The 26,689-nt window shown below is 39.4% G+C and overlaps 17 protein-coding genes across 17 annotated transcripts; 9 read left to right on the top strand and 8 right to left on the bottom strand.

The window, feature by feature from the left end:
- Nucleotides 1–57: 57 nt before the first annotated feature.
- Nucleotides 58–965, top strand: PAS_chr4_0864 (uncharacterized protein; the record flags this gene model as incomplete). The annotated part of the gene is made up of 2 exons (XM_002494268.1): nucleotides 58–400; nucleotides 589–965. 2 exons carry the CDS (start codon nucleotides 58–60, stop codon nucleotides 963–965), a joined length of 720 nt encoding a protein of 239 aa, XP_002494313.1.
- A 375-nt stretch (nucleotides 966–1,340) lies between these two features.
- Nucleotides 1,341–2,768, top strand: PAS_chr4_0865 (L-homoserine-O-acetyltransferase, catalyzes the conversion of homoserine to O-acetyl homoserine; the record flags this gene model as incomplete). The annotated part of the gene is made up of 1 exon (XM_002494269.1): nucleotides 1,341–2,768. The coding sequence occupies one exon, from the start codon at nucleotides 1,341–1,343 to the stop codon at nucleotides 2,766–2,768; it is 1,428 nt and encodes a 475-aa protein (XP_002494314.1).
- An 89-nt stretch (nucleotides 2,769–2,857) lies between these two features.
- Nucleotides 2,858–4,099, bottom strand: PAS_chr4_0866 (Mitochondrial membrane localized inositol phosphosphingolipid phospholipase C; the record flags this gene model as incomplete). The annotated part of the gene is made up of 1 exon (XM_002494270.1): nucleotides 2,858–4,099. The coding sequence occupies one exon, from the start codon at nucleotides 4,097–4,099 to the stop codon at nucleotides 2,858–2,860; it is 1,242 nt and encodes a 413-aa protein (XP_002494315.1).
- A 379-nt stretch (nucleotides 4,100–4,478) lies between these two features.
- On the top strand, nucleotides 4,479–5,171 carry PAS_chr4_0867 (Hypothetical protein; the record flags this gene model as incomplete). Its single annotated transcript, XM_002494271.1, has 1 exon — nucleotides 4,479–5,171. The coding sequence occupies one exon, from the start codon at nucleotides 4,479–4,481 to the stop codon at nucleotides 5,169–5,171; it is 693 nt and encodes a 230-aa protein (XP_002494316.1).
- A 54-nt stretch (nucleotides 5,172–5,225) lies between these two features.
- PAS_chr4_0868 (Acetylated, cis-golgi localized protein involved in ER to Golgi transport) lies at nucleotides 5,226–6,473 on the bottom strand (the record flags this gene model as incomplete). Its single annotated transcript, XM_002494272.1, has 1 exon — nucleotides 5,226–6,473. One exon carries the CDS (start codon nucleotides 6,471–6,473, stop codon nucleotides 5,226–5,228), a length of 1,248 nt encoding a protein of 415 aa, XP_002494317.1.
- A 157-nt stretch (nucleotides 6,474–6,630) lies between these two features.
- PAS_chr4_0869 (Non-essential protein of unknown function) lies at nucleotides 6,631–7,017 on the top strand (the record flags this gene model as incomplete). Its single annotated transcript, XM_002494273.1, has 1 exon — nucleotides 6,631–7,017. One exon carries the CDS (start codon nucleotides 6,631–6,633, stop codon nucleotides 7,015–7,017), a length of 387 nt encoding a protein of 128 aa, XP_002494318.1.
- A 1,222-nt stretch (nucleotides 7,018–8,239) lies between these two features.
- Nucleotides 8,240–8,950, bottom strand: PAS_chr4_0870 (Hypothetical protein; the record flags this gene model as incomplete). Its single annotated transcript, XM_002494274.1, has 1 exon — nucleotides 8,240–8,950. One exon carries the CDS (start codon nucleotides 8,948–8,950, stop codon nucleotides 8,240–8,242), a length of 711 nt encoding a protein of 236 aa, XP_002494319.1.
- A 162-nt stretch (nucleotides 8,951–9,112) lies between these two features.
- On the top strand, nucleotides 9,113–12,712 carry PAS_chr4_0871 (Hypothetical protein; the record flags this gene model as incomplete). The annotated part of the gene is made up of 1 exon (XM_002494275.1): nucleotides 9,113–12,712. The coding sequence occupies one exon, from the start codon at nucleotides 9,113–9,115 to the stop codon at nucleotides 12,710–12,712; it is 3,600 nt and encodes a 1,199-aa protein (XP_002494320.1).
- An 11-nt stretch (nucleotides 12,713–12,723) lies between these two features.
- On the bottom strand, nucleotides 12,724–13,206 carry PAS_chr4_0872 (Hypothetical protein; the record flags this gene model as incomplete). The annotated part of the gene is made up of 1 exon (XM_002494276.1): nucleotides 12,724–13,206. The coding sequence occupies one exon, from the start codon at nucleotides 13,204–13,206 to the stop codon at nucleotides 12,724–12,726; it is 483 nt and encodes a 160-aa protein (XP_002494321.1).
- A 230-nt stretch (nucleotides 13,207–13,436) lies between these two features.
- Nucleotides 13,437–16,573, top strand: PAS_chr4_0873 (Specific translational activator for the COX1 mRNA; the record flags this gene model as incomplete). The annotated part of the gene is made up of 2 exons (XM_002494277.1): nucleotides 13,437–15,670; nucleotides 15,745–16,573. 2 exons carry the CDS (start codon nucleotides 13,437–13,439, stop codon nucleotides 16,571–16,573), a joined length of 3,063 nt encoding a protein of 1,020 aa, XP_002494322.1.
- A 25-nt stretch (nucleotides 16,574–16,598) lies between these two features.
- PAS_chr4_0874 (Subunit of signal peptidase complex (Spc1p, Spc2p, Spc3p, Sec11p)) lies at nucleotides 16,599–17,144 on the bottom strand (the record flags this gene model as incomplete). The annotated part of the gene is made up of 1 exon (XM_002494278.1): nucleotides 16,599–17,144. The coding sequence occupies one exon, from the start codon at nucleotides 17,142–17,144 to the stop codon at nucleotides 16,599–16,601; it is 546 nt and encodes a 181-aa protein (XP_002494323.1).
- Nucleotides 17,145–17,208: 64 nt separating this feature from the next.
- PAS_chr4_0875 (uncharacterized protein) lies at nucleotides 17,209–18,513 on the bottom strand (the record flags this gene model as incomplete). Its single annotated transcript, XM_002494279.1, has 1 exon — nucleotides 17,209–18,513. The coding sequence occupies one exon, from the start codon at nucleotides 18,511–18,513 to the stop codon at nucleotides 17,209–17,211; it is 1,305 nt and encodes a 434-aa protein (XP_002494324.1).
- A 100-nt stretch (nucleotides 18,514–18,613) lies between these two features.
- Nucleotides 18,614–19,807, bottom strand: PAS_chr4_0876 (Hypothetical protein; the record flags this gene model as incomplete). The annotated part of the gene is made up of 1 exon (XM_002494280.1): nucleotides 18,614–19,807. One exon carries the CDS (start codon nucleotides 19,805–19,807, stop codon nucleotides 18,614–18,616), a length of 1,194 nt encoding a protein of 397 aa, XP_002494325.1.
- Nucleotides 19,808–20,758: 951 nt separating this feature from the next.
- PAS_chr4_0877 (Mitochondrial dicarboxylate carrier, integral membrane protein) lies at nucleotides 20,759–21,676 on the top strand (the record flags this gene model as incomplete). Its single annotated transcript, XM_002494281.1, has 1 exon — nucleotides 20,759–21,676. One exon carries the CDS (start codon nucleotides 20,759–20,761, stop codon nucleotides 21,674–21,676), a length of 918 nt encoding a protein of 305 aa, XP_002494326.1.
- Nucleotides 21,677–22,023: 347 nt separating this feature from the next.
- On the top strand, nucleotides 22,024–22,509 carry PAS_chr4_0878 (Silenced copy of ALPHA2 at HML; the record flags this gene model as incomplete). Its single annotated transcript, XM_002494282.1, has 1 exon — nucleotides 22,024–22,509. One exon carries the CDS (start codon nucleotides 22,024–22,026, stop codon nucleotides 22,507–22,509), a length of 486 nt encoding a protein of 161 aa, XP_002494327.1.
- Nucleotides 22,510–23,026: 517 nt separating this feature from the next.
- PAS_chr4_1001 (uncharacterized protein) lies at nucleotides 23,027–23,338 on the top strand (the record flags this gene model as incomplete). The annotated part of the gene is made up of 1 exon (XM_002494283.1): nucleotides 23,027–23,338. The coding sequence occupies one exon, from the start codon at nucleotides 23,027–23,029 to the stop codon at nucleotides 23,336–23,338; it is 312 nt and encodes a 103-aa protein (XP_002494328.1).
- A 103-nt stretch (nucleotides 23,339–23,441) lies between these two features.
- Nucleotides 23,442–26,576, bottom strand: PAS_chr4_0879 (Transmembrane actin-binding protein involved in membrane cytoskeleton assembly and cell polarization; the record flags this gene model as incomplete). Its single annotated transcript, XM_002494284.1, has 1 exon — nucleotides 23,442–26,576. One exon carries the CDS (start codon nucleotides 26,574–26,576, stop codon nucleotides 23,442–23,444), a length of 3,135 nt encoding a protein of 1,044 aa, XP_002494329.1.
- Between the last annotated feature and the right edge of the window lie 113 nt (nucleotides 26,577–26,689).

The raw sequence follows: 26,689 nt of genomic DNA on the forward strand, positions 1-26,689 counted from the left end.
GCAGGTTAGTCAATTCCACCAGTAACTTTCCCTATATACTCAGCTTTTGCCAGATCTATGTTTTGGAGTAAGGCAAAGGACACTATAGTTGCAAATCCAACTACCATAAGTCCTAGCTCATTATCTCCTCCAACAACATCTGTTTCGCTAGAGACTCCAATAGTGAGACCTTCTGATTTTTTCAAGTATGGTTTTCCTGGTCCCATCCATGATTTACAAACCAGAGCAGAATTTGTCTCAGTATACAACCGTCAAACCCGGAATCCATATTATGTCGTTGAACATTTGACCCCAGATTCTTTAGCCAGTCACAATGCTGATAGAAAGAATTCTTTTTTTAAGGAAGATGAGCAAATTCCAAGCATATTTAGGGCAAGATTAAAGGACTATTTTCGATCTGGTTATGATAGAGGGCATCAAGCACCAGCGGCAAACGCTAAGTTCTCTCAAAACGCAATGGATGAAACTTTTTTTTGACCAACATGTCACCCCAAGTTGGAGATGGTTTTAACAGAGATTATTGGGCTCATTTGGAGTACTTTACTCGTACTCTAACTCAATATTTTCGATCAGTTCGCATTGTTACAGGTCCTCTTTTTTTGCCTAAGCAGGATCCTAATGATGGTAAATGGAAGGTAACATATGAACTCATTGGAAGTCCGCCATCAGTTGCAGTGCCGACGCATTTCTTTAAATTGGTCGTAGCCGAGGACCCGAAGAATAGACGAAACCCTGGTGATGTTGCGCTGGCAGCTTTCGTCCTTCCAAACGAGCCAATACCAAATTCTGTCAAACTCACAGATTTTGAAGTACCATTAGAAGCATTAGAGAGAGCTACAGGGTTGGAGTTTATGAGAAAACTGGAACCTCAAAAACAGAAGCCCCTTTGTAAGGAAGTCAAATGCGAACTGATTATTAGAGATTTCAATAATAACATAAAGCAGCTACCCCTACCACAGAAATAGGTGACTTGTGAGTCGGTTCGTACTATGGTACTATTTAGTCTAAAATATTCCAATTCAGCTCCTAATGGCATTCTGTAGATCGAGCTCAATTAACCCTTAACATGTATTATCTCAAGCATTAGTTGTGTGATACTCTAGGCAATTGACTACTGGGCTACCTACATGCCATGAAAAAAGCAACAAGAAAATCCCCGGTAATCTTGTAATGAGTTCCAGGTCAGTGAAATCAGGCAAGAGCTTAAGTTAAGTTACCTTTGAACAGGCCTCAGTTTATTAAACTTGTTTCTCCACACCGCGACATTGCACGTGATCTAATCTACTCTCCTTCTATAATCAGTCTCAAGTTCGCCTTTTTTCGCCTCAACATATTGAATTATGAGATACCAGGAGGTTCATGAGCCCGAAAACCCATTCTCACTTCTAGTAAAAGGTCAGACAATAGTGGAAATACCTCAAGTGCAGTTGGAAAGCGGCGAAACTTTGCACAATGTTCCGGTAGCTTTCAAAACCTGGGGGAAGCTTAACAAAGAAGGCACCAATTGCATGGTGATCTGCCATGCTTTAACGGGTTCCAGTGATGTAGTTGATTGGTGGGGACCTTTGTTAGGTAAGGGCAAGGCATTTGATCCCAGCAAGTTTTTTATTGTGTGCTTGAATTCTTTAGGAAGTCCTTATGGGTCCTGTTCTCCAGTAACTAGAGATCCGGCAGTTAATGAACTATATGGTCCAGAATTCCCCCTTGTATCAGTCAGAGATGATGTGAATATACATAGACTGATTCTAAATGATCTTGGTGTCAAGCAGGTCGCAATAGTAATAGGAGGATCTATGGGTGGAATGCTTGCTTTAGAATGGTGCTTTTTTGGTCTATCGTATGTCCTCAACTGCGTCGTTTTGGCCACCAGTGCTAAGCATAGTGCATGGTGTATATCTTGGGGAGAAGCCCAAAGACAAAGTATATACAGTGATCCCAAATATGATGACGGTTATTACCCACTGGAAGATCCACCTATTCAAGGATTGGGAGCTGCTAGAATGAGCGCTTTGTTGACTTATCGTTCTCGCAACTCTTTCGAAGAACGTTTTGGACGAGGAGCCCCAACGCCACAAATGAGAGAAAAGTCTCTTCGAACTTCCGTCATAACTGATGCCATTGAAGCACCTGCTGTTAGCGAAGATAACTGCGCTGTACATAACGATGGACATTATTCATACTCTTCATCCACCAAAGTTAGATCAAGATCTCTGTCTTCGAACAATTTTAGTCTTTTAGATGTGAAAGAGGACACAAGTAGTATTGTCAACCAACATGGCGTTGGTCAACGTACCCGCCGTCGTCCACAGCATTATTTTTCTGCTCAAAGTTACTTAAGGTACCAGGCAGCCAAGTTCAGTCAAAGATTTGATGCTAATTGTTATATATCCATTACAAGGAAATTGGACACACATGACGTGGGAAGGAACAGACCTGAATTTCATAACTCCACAATAGAGGCTCTCCAATCGTTAGAACAGAATTTCCTTGTAGTAGGCATACAATCTGATGCCCTGTTTACATACTCAGAACAGGTTTTCATAGCAAAACACGTTAAGAATTCCAAGTTATGCAAAATTGACTCTCCAGAGGGCCATGATGCGTTTTTATTAGAGTTCGAAGCAATTAACAAGCTGATTCTAGAATTTGAAATCGAACACGTTCCTGAACTTCTAATGCAAACCTCCGACGATTCTTGGTCGGATTCTGAACTAGGAAACACTAAGGAGAGCATATTCGGTGAAGTTGAGGATCCGACGTCGTGGTAAGCTACAAAGTAAAAATTTGCCTCACGCTATTTGCTCTGGCTGAAATAATAATGACCGTTTATAGAAAATTAATAATGGTAAAGTTTTTATCATTCTTTAACGAGCCTCAATCTGTCTAAAACTTCCTGACGGACTTCGATTATATTCCGTCGCTCGGAAGGTAAAAAAAGTGCAACGATGAAAAAGTTGGTAACCGCAAGCACAGTTATTAATGTTGACGTGAAAAGAAAAAGAACACTAGACCATGGGGCTATGAAAGAGACTAATGTTACGGAAACATGCAATCCAATAATGACTAAAATTGAAACAAAGACGTGAAAAGATCTCCATTTTACCTGACGTCTCCAGGTTTTTTGATAAGCATCCAAGACAGCAATAATATCACGATATAATGCTGGTTCAGCTGCAATAGAAGACGGTGACGATCGAGATTTATTAAAAGGAGCATCCAAGTTGAGTATTTCAAGTGTTGTCGCATATGCAAAATGATCTGAATAAGATCCAACGTTCGGAATTGGGGTGGTAAATACAACCTTGGCGGATGTGGGCTTGATACGATCTGCACTCACCAACGCAAAATCAAGCCTTGCGGCACTTTGAGGGGCACATTTCAGCCGCCAGGTATTGAGTAAAGAATCACAGGTGGTACCAGCAGTAATAACTTGCTCTTCTGGTGATAGCTGCGCCACTACTTTCGAATCTATGGTGCCATGTACCAATTCCCACGAATCTGAAAGTTGCCCAATTTGCTGGAAAATACGATATGGAATACTTCCTGGTCTTGAATTCAAGTCACCAACGACCACAACAGCATAACCGCTTGAGCGTAACGCTTCAGCAAGGTGAGCAAAATCCCAGGCCTGGCAGGTTCGATGGCATAAGTAGCTGGCGCTACCGTTCAGGGCATAAGGAGCGTGCATGTGAGAGTTCAACAAAGCAATAGGTCTGCCACCTTCTCTCAACGGGGCCAGTTTGATAACGCCTACACTTTTGCCGACATACCAGTCGCCCCTAAAGAATGCAGAAGGACTTCCATTGATTGGAAACCTGTACAAAAACGTGGACTCTATGGGAATACGAGACAGTACACACAAACCCGGACCAGCTATTATACCAGCATAAAATCTGCGGCTATGAGGATACTTCTTATTGCACTTTGTCGTCAAATATTCCCAGTCTTCATCACACCAAACCTCCTGCAGAGCAACAATGTCATAATCATGTTTGGTATCATCAGCTAATTCATCAGCAATTGCTCTTAACCTTTCTTGCCGATGCTTAGATACGTACTTCAAACCCCAAGTGTTGAAAGTTAGGAGTTTGAGAGACATAAATATGAAACAAAGGTACACAAGCCCAACTAGAATTTGGATCACGAATAGGACAAAAAGCGCGAAGATATGTCAAGGTGATGACAGAAAGCAAAGAGCAGACTACGTATCAACATATAGATGATTCACGCAGCTATATGATTCCTATGCCATAGCATTTGTCAATCTACCAAAACATCAGTAAGAAGTATACTACCAGACTCCAACCAACTTTCTTATATAGTCTGTTCCCGATGAAAACAACATAAATCCACTTTCAAACTCGCGAAATCAACAAGTAGTTAATTAATGCCCGTGTTTATTTATCAACTACACATTCTTTAAAACTCTGATAATCACACTTTCATTTCGGGGTAATTAAGCTTACATGTATTGTTAAATGTCACCCGATCCTTTTTCAGAGTTTTCTTTTATGAAAACTAAATTGATTGGATTTCAAGATGATTTTGGCTCTTCAACACAGCAGCTTCATAATCAACTCCTGAATGCACGACAAGAGTTTCAAGAAAACATAAATCACCTAAGATATGAGTGTTTGAAAATAGAATCCGAGATAGATTCCCTTAAATTGCGTGAAGCTGAAATTGGGCATTGCAAAGAAAGAGAGGTCACAAATCTTGAAGACTCTAAAATTAAGTTCAAGGCACTTCAATTGAAAGAAGAGAACTTGATATTACACAAGAAAACACTAAACGAAGGGATTTCAGCTTTGCAAAAACAGGTCGATATCAAGCAGAAGCAAGTGCATATACATAAACAACAGATACTACAAAACAGTGAGCTCAATTTGCAGGAAATGCTGAAGTTTGAGAAGTACCTGGGGTTGAGTATCGAGAGCATCGCTGACGATGTTCTCAAATTCTACTTTATCAACATCAATCCTAAAGATTACCAGAAAGAGGTTACATTTATTTTGGAAATTGGGAACCACTATGTTGTCAAAGATTGCCAACCAACGTTGGAGGTTTGCAGAGTCAAAGAAATTGAAGAAAAATTTAACCATAGGAGAGATTTAAAGAACTTCTTGAAAGACATGAGAAATGCGTTAAAAGACAAATTGATTGGATTTTAATTGCTTCTACATTCTGTAATCGCTCTCTTAATCATCTGATAAAAAACGTCCCGGTTAACCCCGATTTAGTATGCGTGGTGAGGCGGGTATAAGGACGTTATTATTATATGGTCCTTCTTTTAGACTTTCCTTTTGTTCATCGATGTGTTCAGCCAAGTCAACTTTGTGTCTGTGTCTCTTCTTACGGGCATGGTAAGGGGTAGCTATCAAAGGATTTGAATCATTTGATATGGGGCAATCAAGCTGTATTTTTGTAGATACTTTCGCTATTGACGGAGGCATGGGAATGTCTTCATGTTTACTGGACTCATCTATCTTGAGTTGATTTTTTAAATTATCAGTAAGATCATCTGAAAATTGATGAAGTTGTGAATCTGTGATAGTGTCCGAACTTTCAGAGGAAACAGCCTTGCCGTCCAAAGAAGTCAATTCTCTTTTTGTGAGTTGGCTCAATTCCGTCTCAGCAGAATTATTAGAACTCAGAGTAAATGATTGTTTAATCGGTCCTGTAGCAGCAATTTGATTTTGAGCTTCAGATTTAACCTCTGGTATTCGATGCAGGAAACCATATCCTACGTCGCAACCGAGCAATCCAATGCCGCCCCAGTTGCGATTAGGATATATAGTGACCGGTCTTACCACATTGTGTATTTGGTTGTAGACGTATAATACAAGGGTGGCATTCTCACGATTGGTGGAGTAAACAGAGTAAAGAGTCTGTCCCAAAAGCTCTTCTCCGCCCATGGCTAACAGCCCATCCTGGGCACCTATGATATAATCACTACCAGGTAGCAAATTAGCGGAATGTCCAGGACTGTTAGGCAATGTGTCTAGTACATGCCAAACATAAGTTGCAGTTTCTAATGAAGTCAGTTGAACACTAATTCCTAATTTTTTGTATTTTGAAAATCTTGCTACATTTGAGTTGTCATCCAATTTGATTTCTTCAAGACTTTCTGTTTCATCTGCATCATTATTGGAGTACGTTGTAAAGGGAACAGAAATTTGTCGAATTGTACCTCCTTTGGCACTCCAAACTGTAAACACAAGATCTCTTCCGTTGTCAATATTTGCAACTACCATTTCTACAAATTTTGAAAAGTCTTTATTAGCTAGTTGCCTGACTTCAAACCCATTTAGTGACAGAATGTAGTCAAACCATGACTCAAATCCCATTTGGTATCCAATACTTTCATTTTCGACATTCAGTATACGCAGCCCTTCATTGATATTTCCGGCCAAACTGAAATAATGATCTGTCGCTAATGATGAAGTAAATAGTCGTTTAGCAAGACTGAACATGCTGCTCCTGGTTAAAAAATCTCAGATGCCAATAATCTGTTTGTAGATATTGCCCTACGCGAATTAGTGGTTTTATTAAGCCACTGATCAGAAAAGTCGTCACTAATCTAGCGTTATTCTCCTCCTCAGAGATTAGTTTTTTTCTTTTATTGTTACTATGGGAGAGAGAAATGACCTGAGTGAGGTTATCAATATATTCAAGGATGCAGCGTCTATGAGTGACGATGTTTATCAACAAAAGAGAGAAAATAAGGCGAATGAAATTGCACATACATCTCTCGGTAAGTTTCCCAAGGAAATGTCATGTGTTACTGCGATGGATGAGCTTTTTCAGTGCTTCTCACTGGGAGGACAAATAAGAAACTTCTATCAGTATGGTGACTTCACGATGTGTGAGAGACAAAGTTCAAAGTTGAGATTCTGTCTTACGATCACTGGGAAAAGTAGTGACGAGAGAGAAAGAATGATCCAAAGATTTTATCGTGATCGATTGGTCGATGACAAGAGACGTGGAAGTAGCGAAGATGTTTGGGACCAGAGATAAAGCCATATCATCGCTTTTACTTAGCCAAGTTGTGACTTTTGTTTCATTTGCGAACAGTTACCTCAAAGCTGGCCAAAAAGTACTGAAGTTTGACTTCTGGAAGGTTCTGAAGCTTTTCACAAGAACATAATTCTGAGACATTCATTCGTACCTAGTAAAATACTTTGAATCAATATCCGAATCAAACGTTCATAGTTCTCACTAGAGACTAGGCAAAGGTAACTCAAAAAATTTTCGGGGCAAGCTTATGTTTAATAAAAACATTATAAATCTTACGCAGCTACAAATTAACATTATCAAGCACACTCTTGACACATGAGTGAAGTTGTGCATCATCATTATTCGTCATTCTTTCGGCTTGAGCAGTTTTTCGATATAACTTTGAGTTGCTGATGTTGATTGTAGAAACTATTTCCCAAAGGTCTATTTTGCATTTTGCCCCTCAGATGACAGCTCTCTTTGAATTCAACATTTTGATACAAGTCAGCTTTTATCTTAGTTGATAGTGGGTTTGTAATAATAATAAGTAATTACTTTGGAAGGATATTAATCTTTCAAACCTTGTTGTGAGAAAAATATCCCTGTCCTTGGATCTGAGGCTTCAACAAAAAAAGAAATCTCTGGTTGTGAGGGGTTATGACCATCGGTCAGCCAATTCTTGCTTGTACGATGAAATGGTTACCTAATGAAGATGTCAATACTTTGGGATCCACACTAAACTTCAGCCTGGTACCATTAAGCCAGAAATTCATTGGCGGTTCTAAAACAAGGTATATCCTTCTAACATTTTGGGCAATCACAACGCCCTTGCAATTGGTGCATAAAAACATCAACTTAAACAAGCAGTGCGTTGAGGTTTCTGCAATTATGATCTAGGCCGGCGTCTTTGCAGATCAAGGCAATTATTTGACTTCCTAACACTAATAGAACCTGGAGCGCGCCAGTATCAGTTATCGCCATTAAATGGGATTACATTTCGCAATTGAAAAAACACAGGCTTAAGCACAGCTGGCCAAAAAGCAAGCTATGACAACAGCAATCTTGAAGCCTGATGAATGCAAGCGTTTTTATCATTTACTTGAAACTTACTCCAATAAATTGAGTTTTTATTGTATGAAGTAGCAGTCGGCATTTGCTAACATCCCATCCCCCATGTAGCATAACAAACAGCTTTTCTTGCTCCTGTCAAAGAAATTAAAAAGCACCATTTCTTCAAAAAAAATCACTGTAGCTCGCCGAAAAAGACAATCTTAACTATAATTGTGAAACATAGGTGTAAGAAAATGACACCCGAGATTAGAAGGAGACTGCTCTTTTGGTCTTCAACGAAAGCGACATCGTTCAGGTAATGATAGAGCTTACTTGATATGTTCAAGCCACTGAAAACACCACCCAAGAGAATGACAAACCATTTCAGTATCATACTCAGTTTGGGATGCCCTGGAAAAACTGCTCTTAACACGGCAAATAGCGAAGCAGGTCCCCATATCACGTTAGCATAGCCGTATATTGATACTAATCGGCTATAGCAAATTATTTGCGGGATCTTGTAAACGAAACGTGTCACGGCTATAAACAGTAATGGCACCAACAGGATATAGCCATAGAGCAAGTTAATAGCCCTCAGCAATAGGCCAGTATAATTCTGGTTGATGTCTTTGCCTGTCATATATACATTCAAGATATCTGATAGTGTGTTGCTGAAAAACAAGCACCAAACAATTGTAGCAGTTATCCATACTGGCCCATATAAATCTCCGGTGCTATTCATTTGGGCATCTGAGAGTTTTCCAATAGGATTGAAAGCAGCAGCACACTGAGAGAAAAAATCGATTGTATTCAATTGGAAATATTTGCGATAGAAATGCAGGCTAAATGGACTAAAGGAGTCATTAAATGCTGAATATTGTGCCATTGTATGCTGCTGTGACATTTCCTACGACAGCAATATTTGAGTGTGTTGATGTTAGTGAATTGGGAGGAAGATACAAATCAGGAGGATTTTGACGACTCTTCGCGTTTTCCAGGATACATAATCAGTTAGGCAATAGCTACATGAACTGTTAGATCTTTTGAATCTTCCTGTTTTTAGAGGATGGCGCCCACTTACTGGATTCGCCGTCGGCTTCACTCAAGCATGGTAGCAAACCATATTTTTTCTTTCAATGCAACCAAGGTTATATCGCAACATCTAGAGAAGAATGCCTTTTGCTTCACAAGTACGAGACAATTATTTGATGGCGGAGAATGGGAAGACGTCAGACATTTTAGGGAACTTGATTCGATGCCTTTTGATGAGAACGACGAAGATATGCTGTTGCAAATGACGGAAGGTACAGAGCGGATGGGCGGGGGTTATTCAAGCAGGCAAACAAATGCCAACCCGAATGAACATAATACTACAGAGTCAGTTAAAACCACCATCATTATCAGCTACACTAGTATCATGGTAGAATCCCAAACGTTTCAATTTGTAACTCCGATTTTAAATTCAAGTATATTACGGTCGCCAGATAACCGAAGTGATCTATTGGTGATTTGCTTAAAGAATCTTCAGCTACTATTAGTAGAAGTACTACTACAAAGTGATGGTGAATTCGAGTTAAAGATACTTACTAGAGTATACCTAGAAGAACCTGAAGAATCACATAATTGCAATAGGCTGGAGTCATTAGGTCATCATGTAGCTTGCAACTCTAATGGCAAAGTAATCGCCATTACGGGCATGATTAACAAAGTTAGGTTCTTGAATTTGTATCCTTCTCCCCGAACAATTAATTGCTATATTGAAGGACCTATTTTGCACCAATGCTTTCTTGAACCGTTTGCTCCTGAAAATCTGCAAACACATGTCATGTACCTTATTTTATCACAAAATGTTGACAAAATTTTGACAATTTCATTGTTGGAGTTTGATCAGCTAAGGTTGACAGATACTTTCACACTTCATAGGCCACTATTACTTCCTCGAGATTTTCCACTTCCAAAATTTGTTATACCTATGAAAAGAACACATGGTGTACTATTATGTGCGGAACGCCTCCTTTGTTTCAAGGGTGTCAATTCTATTCTGAGCCAAACTGGATTAGACGACGTCACAGTTTATTTAGAAGTGTTTAACCCCATCAGTTATTTTGTTTTGGACAGTCCCATTGCTTCAAAAAATTCAGAGAATGAATTTTTAGATCAAGTGATAATAAATGATGCCCTAGGAAATTTTTGGTTAGTCGAGTCTTATCGGCAAGATAGTTTTATTTGGAATTTAGAATGTGACAAAGTTGGTACGTTTTGTCCAATGTCATCGTTTGTACTACAAAATCAGAAACCCTCATCTTTCAAAATTTTGTATGCTAAAGACTTTGGCGACATTTCTGAAGGTCTTTTTGATTTGAACTCGAATAACAATTACTCCATTACGAAGTCAAAAACGAAGATTTTGAATACGATTCCCTTACTGGATTATCAGCTCGTCCCATCTCCAAACGGAATACTTCACCGGACCTCTTCTTCTCAGCAGCTATGGTGTGTTGGAGGAACTACTAGTTTGAAAAGTCATCCTGCTATTTGGAATATCCATAGAGGGATTTCTGCAAGAATTGTTAATCCCTCAATACCATTCAAATATGCAGACAAATTATATTACTACGGAACAGTAGATGATGCTATATACTTCATCATAAGCTTTCCAAGGCACTCACAACTGCATTGTCTCAACATCACATCCGCAGTAACTCTAATAGAGGATTTCACAATTGATAGTAAAACAGTCTTGTTCGAAAGTATTGGAGTTGATTGTGATTACATTTTAGTTACGGAGAACTTTGTCAGAATTGGAAATTTTCTGGACTTGGACTCTTCTTTACAGGTCGAGTTACCCGAAAAAACGCTATTAGCAAGTTTCAAGGGCGGATACCTGGTATTGACAAGTTCCATGGAATCAGAAACCAACTTAATGGTTTACAAGTTAAACTTGGAGGATTTCCAGTTCAAATCTACAGAAGAAATTTTTAAACCCATTCCGCTCAATACCCTACAGGACATAGAGCCATCACTTTTGAAACTATTCTTTCACTTCCATGAAATTTTTTTGCTAGTAGGCACCTTTGACAATATTTTGTATCTATACAGAATGAAAAATGGGCGTTTCGAAATAGTAGGAACTGTCTCATTGGATAGCATTGACGGTTTTCGAATACCCCACGACTGTATGAAGATTCATGACAAAAATGAACCAGAATTTCTGATTACCTCTCAAAATGGACACTATATGATTTGTTCATTACACATCACAGTGTCATCAGTCACCTTAAAGGTTCTCCGCTCCGTTCAAATAGGGGATAGTTATGTTCAAATATCTCATGCTGAAAGCAGTTTATACTACCTTACTTGCAGAGTCATTTGGAAACTGAATCTTTCTAAGTCTATGTATCCAGAAAAACTGTTTATCGGAGGCAAAATGGATAAAGGTATTTATTCAACGATGTTACTCCCCAAAAATGAGTACAAAGCGTGCGACAATTTGTTGGTTGCCAGAAATGATAAATTATTGTTTCTTGAGGTTGATACATTCTCAAGTAGTATTGTGTCAAAATTCAAGCTCCGCAATCCCCCATTGAAGATGGCGTACATGGAACATATGTCTTCTTTTGTTATCATTTCAGCAGAACTGACACAGAGAATCTCAGTATTTAATCTTAAAAGCCGAAGAGAATTGCCAATGATAATTCCCTCAACAGTTTTTGAATCCGAAGAAACTCCGTCCTGTTTATGCCAATGGGAGCTCGAGAGAGAATCAAGAAAATACGTCCATTTAATCGTGGGAACCAAAAAGGGTACGCATGGGTCGATAAAGCTGCTAGCCGTTTCTCAAAGCAACGAATTAATTACAGCCACCGAAATTTACTCCTGGGATGCACAAAGTCAGATATTGAGTGTTGTAACACTTAATGATAGCTCTATCTTGTTCTCATCGGGGAAAACCCTCTATTTCACATACTACGATGAGTCGAAACGAAAACTTTCGACACCGACATTGGTCTATTCTGGAACTTCCGATATTATTGCATTAAGCTCAAATGACAACATGATCATTGCAACAACCTTCTCTAACTCATTCAAGATATTCTATTATTCTCCAACTACTCGGTCTTTTAGTCAAGGTCCTTGTGATAAGATGTCTCAGAACCTAATCGGCAAGTGCTTGTATGCTCAATATTTGAGACCCGCATCTAATAGCGAACAGGACATAACAGATGAAGGATCTATCATAGTCAGTGATAAAATCAACTGCAAATTATTTGAAGTGATGAAAACTACATCCTGGGATACTACTGATAATTCTCTATTCGAAGATCGTCTTCCTATAGTGTCAAGGCTGTCCCAAAGTTCTTTGCGCTCCATGTGGTACAAAAAATCCCAGGAACAGAATTCAGACCAATTTCTCGCTGGTGGAGTAAATGGCGAGTTTTACATTTATGAGAGAGTGAAGAAGACTCATTTTAATTATCTGAGGAGGCACCTGGATAATTGTAAACGGCTAGTACTAGAAAAGTATTCGACAGGTCTGATAGATTGCCCTTTTGAGTTTTCTTTGCCAGCACTACTTGATCGCAAAGAAAAAAATGTTATTAATGGTGATTTTTTAAATCGCCAAGATCCATTTGTAGATTATATCTTGAGTCGGCATACTCTATAGACTATCATCATTCAATCTTTCGAGTTTTTAATCTTTTCCAGTAAATTGCCTATCCTGGGTCCCATCATGGGTTGGCCTGTTCGAGTTCTTTTAGAGAAAATCTCTTTTCTTGACTCCCTGCTCAATTTTTTTTGTTTGATTTGGTCAAGTTGAATTCTAGTTCGTTCAATTTTCTCTATTCTTCTATGCTCCTTTCGTTCCTTGGCCATCTTAAGCCTTTCCTGATATGATAGTCGGTCAGGATGCTTGAGGTTATCATTATGTAAAGCTTCTCTATGCTCCTGCCTTTCTTCTTGTACCTTATCAGCATGTGGGTCGTTCACGATCACTCCAGTATTAGCAGAGCTTGTTGTTTCAGCCTGTTCGTCATCCTGTTGCAAGATTTTGAAATATTTTTTTCGCAAACGTGCTCTATGAACCAGTGATCTCTTAATATCCTCAGATTTCTTTTTCCTCAGATCTCTCCAATCTGAGCTTTTAACCCTGCCACTCATATTCACTAGTGTAACTGGTTGAATAATTGATTAAATATCAATAATCTTTTTCGTTTGCCTTTCCATTGAAATTCGCGCAGTTATTGGTCTTGAATCTTTTTTTTCATCATCCTATTATTATTCCTAGAGTGCTAGTTTTGTAATCGACCAACTGCCAAATATTGTACTCCAATCCTGTGGTTTCCCGGGATAAAACTTTTTTATCACAGGTGCCTCGTGCCCATATTGCAATGATTTCCCGACAGATAAGGAGACATACTCTACGGCTTCGATTGGAGTTTTGCATAAGAACCACTAATAAAACTGGACTTGAGTGTGATGCCCCTGCTGTCTCCATGGTGCGTTCTTTTCGAATTTGGAATTTCTCAGAGAAGAGAGCATGTGATACTAAACAAGATTTGGCTTTGTATCGCAATTCAGTCATACCCCAAAACTCTCTGTCTGCTCAAGAGAAAGCTCAACTAACACAGTTCATGGTTATTATGGATTTGCGAACAGATGACAATATTCACAGAGTAGCAAATAAACAACAAATATTGGACGAGCTATTCCATTTGATGTTGACAAGCTCTCAATACTCAAAAAAATATGCAAATTTAATAAGGAACTACAGTGCCTCTATTGCTAGAATATTCTACCGCAATGCGGAGTATGAGAAATGCTATGAATGTCTAAGGCTGAGCAGGAATAGTGATATAAGTCCGGCCATATACGCAGGCACCCTTTTAATGCTTGGAAAAGAACTGGAGTTTGAGTCTTTTATTTGTGGAAGGAGTATTCTTACCCAATGTTCTATTCACCAAGTTGATCAACTAATTAGAACGGTGGTTCAATTTTACTCTAATAACAAACTCGACTGGGAAAAATCTCTCAGATATTGGGCGTTGATATGCTATCGCATTTATGGACACCTTGAATTACTTGACAACCAAGTTTACAGGCAAAACTTAGTTGCTCTTGGCACAATATTAGATGGATACTTCTTGAGTTGCAGGGTCACAGCAAATGCACAAAAAAGAACCAAATACATCAAGTTAGACGAAGGTAAGTTTTCCAATTTAATTGGTGATCTTGATACAGTTACTTTTGCTCAACTATTGACGACAATAATGAAGCACTGCGTTTATCATGGTGATAGACCCAAAAGACTGGAGTTTGTCTTGAAACTTTGGCGATTTAAGAAGGAGAGAAAGCTTCCTTTGGTTTCACAAGATTTAACTTCTTCTATGAGAGCACTAGTTGAGTTTAACCAATTTGAAGATGCATTTCGATTGCATGAATTACATCCAGAACTACACGATGATAGTCAATTTGACAGTCTTCTAAGGTGTCATGGCTCTTTGAACGAATGGAATAAAATGCAAAAGCAGTTTGAGGATCTTTTTGGTAAAGGAGAACTACCTAGCATTTACCATTATGGGATTGTGATGAATGCCCTTGGGAATCGTGGAGAAATCAAAGCTGTTGAGATGCTGTATGAACAACTGTTAACCAGAGGCATGATTCCAAATGCTCATATTTTAGCAGCATTGATGAAATGTCAAATCACTTATGGTGATTTTGAGGGGGCGATCCAAACTTTTAACGACAAGTTTAGCCAGTTCAATATTCGCAAAAACGGCTACATTTATTGGCTTATCTTCCAAGCTTACAAAGGTCTCGGTAATATACATGAACCCTTTGAAATTGTTAAACAGCTTGTTAAATCAGATCGTATCCAAACCCTCTCTCATAAAGACTTACTTCCCCTGATGGGAATATGCAGAAGGCTTGGGGATCACTTAAATGCTTCCTTTTTGTACTTCCGATTCTTTCCCTCAATTGGAATACAGCCGAACCTTAAGATGACCTTAGAATTTATTGAAACATGTCTCAAAGCACGAAAATTGGGTTTAGCTGATTTTCTTATCAAGAAAATTTTGAAGAGCTTTCACAACAGCGATCGTTTTTCAACCAACTTTCATAATAGCATTATAAACTTTCATTTGACCTCTAAAAACTATCAGAAGGCAATCCGCCATTTTAACGAGAACATGATTCAAAACCCAAAAATCAAACCTAATGGTAGAACTTTTGGCCTTCTTATAGAAATCCTAATACTAGCAAAGCGATTCAAACAAGTATGCAAACTATTTGTCACTATGCAAAAGTGGGTAGTCCCATCCGAATATCACTATGCTACCGCTATGAGGACCGCTTTGAAACTTGGTAACGGGAAACTGGCTTTGAAGTACTACAATCAGATGCTTTTTAAGAAAGTTTCTCCTGGTCTTTCGTCGTATGTTTATCTTATCCGTGCGCTTATAAGTAACGTTCCGGTTAACAAGGATGAAGTCCTCAACAGCAAAACACAATCAGTCATAACAAGTATACTAGATGATCTTATTGAGCAAAAGAAGAAAGAGACTCTGTCTCAGCCTATTAAATATCTTCCTTTGCAGTTGGTGGTACCTTTTATTAAAAAGTTGGCCTCCGTAGAAAAAACAGGTGAGGCAAAGACATTTGCTGAAAGTTTATAAAGATGCTGCCCCCTGATAGCATTTCCAGTTATTTATTCTTAGAAGCTCTACTTGCAATCTATGCAGAAGAAGCCAATTGGCAAATTTTTGAGCTAATTTTCGATCTGTATGTCAAAAGTTTGGCGACACAGTTAAACCGCCCCGTTGAAAAAGATTCGGACTTTTCAGATTCGAATGTTCGTGCAGCTTATCTTGTGGCAAATAGGTTGTCTACTGTGTGGGCCGTTAAGCTGAGGCATATGATACAGGTTAAGAACTACAAATCTATCATTCCTCTCTTACGTCATTTAGAATCAATCGGCTTCAAGCTTTCGAACTATGCCATGAATGAAACAGCTAGATCGCTTTTGATACATCACACCACTTTGGAAGATGCCTTAGAGTTTATTGAAGGTCGTTTGATCAAAGGTTATCTTTTTCTGAAATCTAAGAGAAAATTGGTAAGAGAAAAACAATCCGAGTTGGACAGGTCAGCTCTCCAAACTATGTTGCGCCTCAGGCCGCATACTTCCTATTACTTGAGCGGAGCAACATACTTTCAGACACTGCGTGCGATAGAGAAATTTATATCTCAGCGCGTTGAAGGTAAGGAGCGTGCTCAAGTTCTCATGAGGTTTAAACATTTATATCCCATGACTATGGCCCGATATGATGATAATATATCGCAACTTGACGAATGGGAACGGATAACGCAGGAGAACAGGTCGCTTGATTTCAAAATCAAAAAGAAAAACCCTGCAGTTAGACCAGAACGATTGGTACCACATGTGTTGCAGACAAAGAAGAATACTGCAAACGATGATGGGGAGCCTGTATCACCTGTACATATAGAAGCTAGACACAATTAATAGACCTGGATGCATCGCAATGCTCTTATGTTGCAGGATAGGCCACCTCAATCTCTCCCTTAGTTTGTCCAAAGAATAGAAAGCCGACATAGGGCTGTAAGTTCCATTTCAGTTTAACCGTAGCATTGCGGCCTTGAAAGGAGTCCGACACGTCCCAAACTGAGTATTTTCCCCTCTGCTTATTGACATGCACTCTTGCGTACTTTTTCTCAGTAATTATGCTATCCCAATAGGTCACCTTCGCACCATCATCGGCAACAGAGGTAGGGTACTCTGCTACCAATTGTACAAACAGTTGTTTAGTATTCCAATTGAATAATGGAGCCAGATCCATATCAAGATCAAATAAAATCTTGGAGTTTTCTTTAGGTCTACCACCGACTGAACCAAACGATCTGCTATACTTTAAATTTGTTGATATTACAACATTGCTTAATTGGGCAGGAATACTGGACGTTTCATCCAAGAACATACTAATAATTGAGACAACTGTTGTAACAATACATAATAGAATGGAAACCGTTAAATAAAAATTGCTCAAACTCTGTATCCGTTGGATAATGTTGAACATGCCTGGCGATCGTGATATGATGATACCTTGAATTTTGTTCATACCGAACAATCGTAGAAAAAAACTATGAATCACAAAGAATATAGGTTGCTACACGACCATCTTGATAACCTACAAACGCGTATCGTGTTAATGCACGCTTCTCTGAACTGCGAAGGATCATTTTGCTCTGACCATCACTTCTCTCCACTAGTGCATTATTACATCCATTTTGAGTTTTTGACAACTTGATGACTCTACCCTTTAAATCAGGAAGATCAATCGTTTGATGATTGGAGGAGCTTTTGAAGTTAGGAATAACTTTTGGTGGAATTCTTCTCAATTTAGTCCAGGGAATGAAAACACCTTTTAGAGCCTCATCCACAGCAGCTGACGAATCTTCATCATATCTGTAAATCCTTGAAAACCCATCCCAAGTAGTCACGGAGACAAGGCAAATGCTGTTATTAATAGTTACATCTAGGCTTGAAATACCTTTATGTTTGATCTTAGAGATTGCAACAGTCTTTCCAGTTTGAAGGCTATTGACGACAATTCTATCGCTTGCAGAACAGGTAAAGACCCTATCCAAATTTGACACAATCCCTAATATAGGGTGTGTGAGATGAGAACTGTCTATCCAGACAACTTGAGTATGTCTCTCTTGCAACTGAATACAAGCAACAATTCCACTCTCGTAACCTACAGCTAACTGGAAATCTCCCGTCCAAGTGATTTGCATGATAGCACCAAATTTTCGGTTTTCGTCGGTTTCATTTGAACGCTGATTTTGCTGTAAGATTTGACATATATCTACGTTCGAATGCAAGCGCTCTAACCGGTGGTTACTGACAACATAAATATCAAAACTTTCCGATGACAAAGATGCTGGAGTTGCAATCATTTCAGCTCGAGTAGCAACATTACAAAAATTCAAAGCATTGACAGGAATTTCATATACATCCGGATTCCGAGCAGTGTCTCGAGTTTTGTGTAGTACCTTGCATAGATTCCAATCCATGCTACTAAAGCTACTCACCCTAAACAAGTCCCAAATACGCACACAGTTATCCCTTCCATGGGTCAATAGCTTACCAAAAGTGTTACGATGTAATTGAGGAACATCTGCGTCCCAGTGTATACCCATCTGTTGTACGGTTACTATGGTTGATTCATGAGCTCTCCATGTCCCTAGTGGACGTTTCGTTCCCAAGTCCCACCATACGACCCATCCGTTCTCATCAGCAGACACTAAAGACGCTAGAAGGAGAGGTTCACCATTAACGACAAAAGGGGAGGGTAAATAGAAGGGCTCTAACGCAGAAACCGGAGATTTATGAAATCTCAGCATTGCATCCGATTCAATGCCATGTGAAGTATGTGTGTGCATACGAATCACTCGCGTTATTGAATTTTTTGATGTAGAATTTGTAAAAGTAGTTTACGACCTTTGTTGGAAAGGATCTTCTAGTTTCGCTAGAAGCACTCTTTCAAATCGCTACATACGAAACGCAGAACATTAAACATAGCAGACCAGTGCTACCAAACACTAGCATTAAAGGCAATACTGAAATGGTGGGAAGCATTACTCGAACTGACCAATAACAAAAACTACCTACTGATACTGTTAAATATCGGTATGATTGCTCCTTGAGACCCTGGAGGTATATGATTGGTGCTATTGAAGTTGACAAAGCAGTTTGAAACATCCAGAGGGATAACGGAATCGCACTTTTCAGTGAATTGCTTTCCAACCGATCTTGTAAATGAATTGCGCAAGCCATTAATGAGGCATAACACAAAACTATAACACTTCCCAGGTAAGTCAAAGCTGCCCTTGAAGTGGTGTCTACGAACACACTGGGTAGCATCGAGAATAGAGGTATCACAATTGATAATACAATATTCAGCAACACTGTTCTAGCCGATAATGGTGTAACGAAGTACTCAAATAATTTGGGCGCTTGATAGAAAATGATATAGTTGTTTGAGATTGAGGCCCAGCATAGAATAATAACAGATCTAATGTTACTCTTGAAGTGAGGACATTCTTCTCTGCCCTTGTGGGAAAACGATGATGATTCGTACGATGATTTTAATTTAGATTTTGAAGAGGAAGAGAGAAAACGACACGATAATACCGATGCAAGAATAATAAAGAAAATTGAAATTGTGAGCAGGATTGAGTCCTTTTTCTTGGAGAAAGAGAATGGCAGGTACAACAACAAATTTTTACCAAAAAAATAGACACAGATCAACACACCTTTTCTTTTCCGTGTTGCAATATAAAGTGGGACGGCCAATGAAAGTATGACAAGAGATACCCCACCGAGAATATCAGCAACAACATGAACAACAATGGTAGTAGACCTAAAAAACCACCAAATCAGCAAGCCAATAAAGTAGGTACACAAACTGATCTGTATCAAACAAAATTCCTTAAGTGGTGACGGCGCTACTACTAGTCGCAACACTAAAAATGACAAAACGTGAGCTATCAAAACTGTACTAACAAACACAGTTGAACTGCTGCTACTGCTACCGCTGTTGCTCTCAAAATAACCTTGGTTGTTAGAAGACTCATAATTTGGTATAGAACCAAGTCCTACAACAAACCCACAGCCGATAACAACAACGCTAGACAAACAAGTCTTTCGTATGGTTTTCTTCTCCAGTAAAGTCATCTCTCTTTTTTTTCTTCTTTGAAGTTTGCTATCTGTAGTATAGTTTCGTAAGTTTGGTATTTGGTAAACCTGTGTGTGTGTCCTCAACAAAGTACAAACTCTCTGTAGTCAATCTTGTTAATCAATCTGTAATAGTAATAATATAATTCTCAATCAATCAACACTCAACTAATTTGACTTACTTAAACCAATTAATTAATGTAATGATTCAAAAACACCGAAGGTAGTAGTAGATAGGAGGCGCCTATTTGATCCAAAATAAAACTACTCTCTCTCTTACACACGAATGTGCTGGATATTGAACGTAGTATGTAGAGGTTGGTTGGTTGGTTAAGTAATTAGGTTTAGGCAATTGGTCAGCAAACCCAGCTTTCACAGAGATGAGATAAATGTCTCCACCACACACAAAAAAAGAAGTAAAACCACTACGTCGTTACAAACACTGACTGAACACTGATGCTTAAAGAACGTACAAAAACAAGCAAAACGTTCAGGTGCTAGCGCCGTGCGTGCGCACAAGGAGCATTTTTTTTACCCTTTTTTTCTGCTCTCCCATGTTGTTATGCTGTTATTATATGCTAGCTATGCTGGTCGATTATCATCGCGCGCCCACAAGATCAATTTCTCCCCGAATAGATGTTTGTTTGTTGTAAGTAAATGCTCTTATATAATATGCAGGACACATACATACTATTCATCTTGTTGTTGTGTTTCAACCATTTGTCTTAGTCTTTCTCGCCCATCAACTTTCAATTAGTTCTTCCGCCGCCGCCATCCGATCCGTCGTATACTTCTACAGTCATTTCGACTTCTCGATTATAAAAAACAGTTAGTTAGTAGTGCAGGAGGAAACAAGTTTTTTCTACATTTTTTACTTCTTCTCGTTTCCCACCCACTCGTCCAAGCTCCCGACAGCCAGCCAGCCAAACAAACACAATCCATCAATCCTCCATGACTCAGATAAATAGAGAGTCAAATGACGATAGCACAATGCAATATGAGAGGATCCCTCCCGCAAAAGGTGTATTCCCCTTTTGGTATGGAGGTGCCGCATCTATGTTTGCATGTTTATTCACTCATCCTTTAGATCTTGCCAAGGTTAGACTACAAACAGCTAGTCAACCTGGACAAAATCTACTAACAATCGCCATCCGTATCATAAGCTCAGAAGGCATACTTGGTGCCTATAGTGGACTCAGTGCCTCTCTTTTACGTCAAGCTACATACTCTACCACCCGCTTTGGTATATATGAAGCTCTTAAAGATTACTTAACAAAGGCCAATAATAATCAAGATTTGAGTACAGCCATTCTGTTACCTTGCTCAATGCTTGCTGGCGGTATAGGAGGTCTGGTGGGAAATCCATCTGATGTAGTTAACATACGAATGCAGAATGATTCGAGTCTGCCCAAACCCGCAAGACGAAACTATCGCAATGCGCTTCATGGTCTGGCGAGAATGGCTAAAGAAGAAGGGCTTGGCTCTTGGTTTCGAGGGTTGTTACCAAATCTTACTCGAGGTGTATTGATGACTGCTTCTCAAGTGGTTTCTTACGATGTAGCTAAGAAGTTTCTAGTAAAAAAGCTTTCCTTTGATGAAACTACGAGAGCTACGCATTTTTCGGCATCCTTAATGGCGGGATTAGTTGCCACGACGGTGTGTTCTCCTGCTGATGTAGTGAAGACACGGATTATGAATTCGGCAGAAAAACATCAATCAATTATAACCGTGTTAACCACTGCCATGAGAAAAGAGGGCCCAGGCTTTCTTTTTCGCGGATGGTTTCCATCCTTTATTCGCCTGGGTCCTCATACAATTTTGACTTTTGTAGCTTTGGAACAATTGAGAACATGGCGGATTGCCATGTAGACTATCACTTGGCTAGTCGGTTCCATTTCTGATAGTAATAGATATAAATATAAATTAGCTATTTATTGATTGACACTTATTGCTAAACCATTGATGATGTTCCTGGTTTACTTACATTTGCTACAGAAAACCGCGATTCTTATCAGTTTTCATGTCTCAAGCGAACAAGAACTTGAAACAATTCTAATTCACCTGAAAGATTGTATAAAAGTGGTGCCAACAATTAAATCGTGTCGTTGTTTTCTTCGCAAACTATGATTTCTCAGTAAGTTAATCAAAAACATCAATAGCAATCAAAACTCAAATAAAGCTCTAACATTAGACTCTTGCGTGTGCACAAAACTCTGATGAGAATCTTGCAAGGGATATCTCATAATGCGTTACATTCCAATTGGACATCTATCTGTAATCAAATAGGCTCCTCCCAAAGAAAACTCTCTTCATTATTGGAGCAAGGAATTGATCAAAATGATCAAACTTTACGTGAAATTCTTGTCCAAATTAATAGGATGTGCAGAGCGATCGCTTTAATGTTGGAAAATAAGAGAATGCTCAAGAACGACGTGGAAATTATCCTGCAACAAATATTAGATAGTAATAGTACTGAGAGAAAAAGAAGGTTGCCAAGGGAAAAGGTTAGAATACTTGAAAATTGGTTTGCGGATCACTTCCAACATCCATACGCGACGCAGCAAGATTTTGATGAGCTAGTGCACCTGACATCTCTTAGCAAAACTCAAATCAGAAATTGGATCTCAAACAAAAGACGAAAGGAAAGATCTTCAACTGTTTCTACAGAGCTACTTCAAGCATTAAACAAATCACCCTCGTAAATATAAATAATTTATTGAATGGTTAGCTATTGTGAATTTAAAATTGACGTATGTGGCCTCTCCTTGTGTTCTTATTTTTGAGGCTATGTTTCAGGTAAGATGATGCAAACATATCATCTGACGCGTGCGTGCATGTGATAGATAGCCAATCTGGGACTCGGGGATTTCATAAAACATAAATTGACAATACTTCTCTCATTTCAACCAGAAAAAGAAAACGGTATAACCTGTTCTACAAAAGGCAATCGGAGTAATATGTTACCCCCGCAACCCAAATCTTTCAAAGGCATTCAGAAACCTTTCAAGTGTTCCCAATACGCCCACAGCACCTTGGATAATGGAAATATGCTTCAACATACCAAACACCCAGAGCTGGTAACTTATCAGCTAGAAACTACCTCGCACTAGAAGTCTGCAACAAATTGAATCACATTTACTGCAAGAAACTACTCTTGGAATAAAGCGTACTGGTGAAAATCAATACAGCGAAAAGAGAACTAAAAGTTCAAGGTCGTATATGTCTAAGCGAATAAACGCATTTATCGCATTTCGATCATATTATTCCAGACAAGTTAACGACTACAACAAACAAATCAGCATATCGAGACTATTATCTGTCGCATGGAAAAATGAAAACAAGGAATTATGGCGATCATATGCACTTCTCTATAATAGCTCCAATTCTAATATTCCGTTTGTCGATTGGCTACAGACCAAAGGTCCAAAAAATTCAAAGCGTACATCAACAGTTACGAAGTCTTTCATATCCTGGAATGAGCTACTCAGCACTAGAAATAAAATCGAAGACGTTTTTCTAGATCTTCAATAGAGATTTGACACATAAAAAAGACAAGTCCTTAACTTCATTACTAGTAAATCGAAAGACACAGTTTTGTGAGCAAATAGGTTTCTATACTTCATTAATAATCTGCTTATTCATCCGCATGGTATCCAAAGCGTCGAATTTCCCCAAGACGTCTTCGCGCATTCTGTAGAGCAGTTTCCAACTTTAAAATTTCAACCTGTTGCTCCATCTGCACCGTCTTGTTTTCGTGCGCTGATAACTTACTGTAGTCAATTTCTAGTTCCTCTTTATCTTTTTGTGAGAGTATTTCCTGGACTTGACGAACCAAAGACCTGCAAGCAGAGGTCACCGATTTGCTAGCAAGTTCTAATTTGTCTTGTGTCTTACTCATGAAACTAGCTTTGACTCTAGATGCCGCAACCAATTGAGCTGTAGATGCAGCCACGTCATTACAGGCAACGATCAGCTGCTCTGGTGAACTTGTTGAAGATAAAACACCATCAGCAATTTGGATCAAAGAGTTGGTTGAGTATGCTACCGATTTGGAGGCAGAGATAAGCCCTTCAGTCCACTTGTTGTGTTTCTTGTAAAAAGACGTGCGGCTGCTTGAACCGCGGCCATGATTGACAATTTCATTCTGGCAATCAGTAGCAGTCTTAATTAAAAGAATGATAGCTTTAGTCACTGCAATAGCAGCTGATAGAATAGAATTGTTAATCTTCATATCGATGGTTGAAATATCTTGTTTCGCATTCGTTAATAAATCCGTTAAATGATCAGAGGCTTTAGCAATTGTTTCTGCAGCATGTGCCATCTCTCTGTCAACTAGTTCTCCGACATTGTCGTTGACATTGATGTTAACTTGAGACGATATTAATTTCTCTACTAAGGAAGAAAGGGTCTGCAATTCCTGCTGGATGTCCACATTTCCCTCAATAGCCTTATCTGTCTTTTCTTGGTCGCTGAGCCCCTTTAATGATGAAGAATACAATGAAACGATAAAAGACTCAGACTCTTCGGCTACATCACGGGCCGAATTAAGAAGTGCTTCCGCTTCCTGGTCACTCGAAGCCAATCTTACGACTCCCTTACAGTTAAGTAATAGATCGACAATGGATGTTGTAAACTCGGTTATTGTCTGAATAACCGATACATGATCCCCGTTAGGGCCATCTGCGATGAAACCATTAAAACTTGAAGTGAATTCAGTGGCCAAATTTGATGATTTCTCGATAATAGAAGACAAGTACTCCGGGGATGAATTCTGATTTCCTGCTTGCATTGGAGAATCCAGCTCGAAAAGACCATCTTGAATTCTTTGCACTCCACTTGTTAGGATCGCATCGATAACTTCCGTTAGTTTATCAATATGCTCCAGTAGAATAGCGTCAATTTGTTCGTCTATAGCAGAATTTTGAATGCTTTGTTGCCCTGTCAACTCTTTAATTGTTGCCTCCATTGTTTGGTGTGCAATTGCTAACTCGTCATCCTTTTCTTGTAACTGCGCTTCCAGTGCTTTGAGACGTTCATTTGCAGATTCTGACAAAGAAGAAGCTTGCAGTTGATTTTGCAGTTCCTCTATTTCCTTGTTATGCTGACTCAAGAAAGATTTGAGCTCCGAAGAGTGTAATTTCTCGATGTCGGCCAGCTTAGTTTCCTGTTCCCGAAGCCGAGCCTCTAGCCTTTCAGTTTCACTATTCTTGTCACTCTTTGATCGTTCAAGATCTAGCCTGGCACGATCTCTTTCACGGATTAAATCTGCCAACTCTATGTTCTTAGCCTTGAGATCTCTCTCAATTTTTTCTCTCTTATCGATTGCTTCTCGGGCAGACGAAGCTTTTAACTGTGCCGTTTTGAATTTTGAAAGAAGATTCAGGTGTTCTTCTCTCAATTGGGAGTAAAGCTTTGCTAAAGAATCATATTTGGATTTCCATTGGGCAGCCTGCTCCTGTATGTTGCCTAATAGCTCCTCCTTCGCCCCCAGTTGTTGTTGTGCATTCTGCGTAGTGCTAGAAAGCTCTGTCTCAAGGGCCTTTACCCTCTCATCATACTGCCGCAGCATTAATTGATCTCTGTCAAACTGTCCTCTTAAAATCAGTAAATCACGTTCTAGCTCACCAACACGTCCTTGAACTTGTCTCTGAAGTTGGTCACTTTCCAGCTGCTGTTGTGCATACAACTGTTGTTGCTCTTGAAGCTCCTTTTGTTTCTCCCAATATTCTAGCTGCTGTTGCTGTTGATGCTGTTGCTCGAGGAGCTGTTGCTGACGTTCCTGCTCCAAGAGTTGCTGTTCTTGTTCGTATTGCTGTTTTAGGGCATTTGACTGAGCCCAAAGATCCGTGCCTGCAGTCGGCTGTGAATGAATCACCTCGGTTGGCGTACCAAATTCTTCAGATGGTGCCTTACTAGAAACCTGAAGAGATGGTTCTTCCGCTAGGATTCGAGGTTTCAGCTCGTCAGTTTCGTCCCAATTGAATAGATCGGGAGCTTCAAACGGCAGTTTGGGGATGTTCACCAAACTGGTGAGATACTTAACGTACGAACATTCGGCATAAAAGTCGTACAAGTCAGAATACTGGCTTATGAAACGTTCAATCAGAGGTTGCAATGCTTCATCGTCGTGACCTAAAGAGTGACACATTCCCCTTAACATTGAGGTAATAAACTTAAATATTCCGTAGCTTTCAGCAATAAGGGGCACTAAAGCACTGATTTTTAATTCAGAATGACTAGAGCTGTCGATGGAAGCAAACAGAAGTCGCTGAAGGTCGTTTATCGAATCTTGCAGTACCATTAAATCCATAATAGCTTCATAACCTTCATTAGGATCACTTACAGTCTTCAGTGATACATACTCCTCGTACTCAAACGTACCGTTGAATCCTTTGTGACTATTGTGGAAATCAATCTTTCGAATGAGATATCTATCGTACTCACGAATCAATCGGCCATACCTCTTCATTCCGTCACCGGGAAACACATGCCCAAGACTTTGAATCCAGTCTCTATTCTTAATTCCCTCTTTGATCGCAGAAGGGTGTCCCTCCTGAAGTACTTTATGAATCGTGATCAATGATTTGAAAAGCGGTATCTCGTCATTCTGAATAGGAAGTAACCGCAATCCGTTGTAAAACGCTTTACTAGAGCGATGGTCCCAGGTAAACACAATACACGCCCTAACATGTTTTCTTTTTGGAGCAGCTTCTTCGGTGGAACAGGCCTTCTTGATGCTAACTTTGAGATCTGCCTCTTGTCGGCTCATTATCTAGTCGAAATTTTCGGTGGCGGGCGTTTTTTTTTTTTTACCGATAGAACCCCCCTGGAAGGTGACAATCCTCTTGAGCGTCAGGCGGAACACAAGAAGTCGTGATTCCT

This window comes from Komagataella phaffii, chromosome 4 (genome assembly GCF_000027005.1).
Source record: "Komagataella phaffii GS115 chromosome 4, complete sequence".
In the NCBI taxonomy this organism is placed as follows: Eukaryota; Fungi; Ascomycota; class Pichiomycetes; order Pichiales; family Pichiaceae; genus Komagataella; species Komagataella phaffii.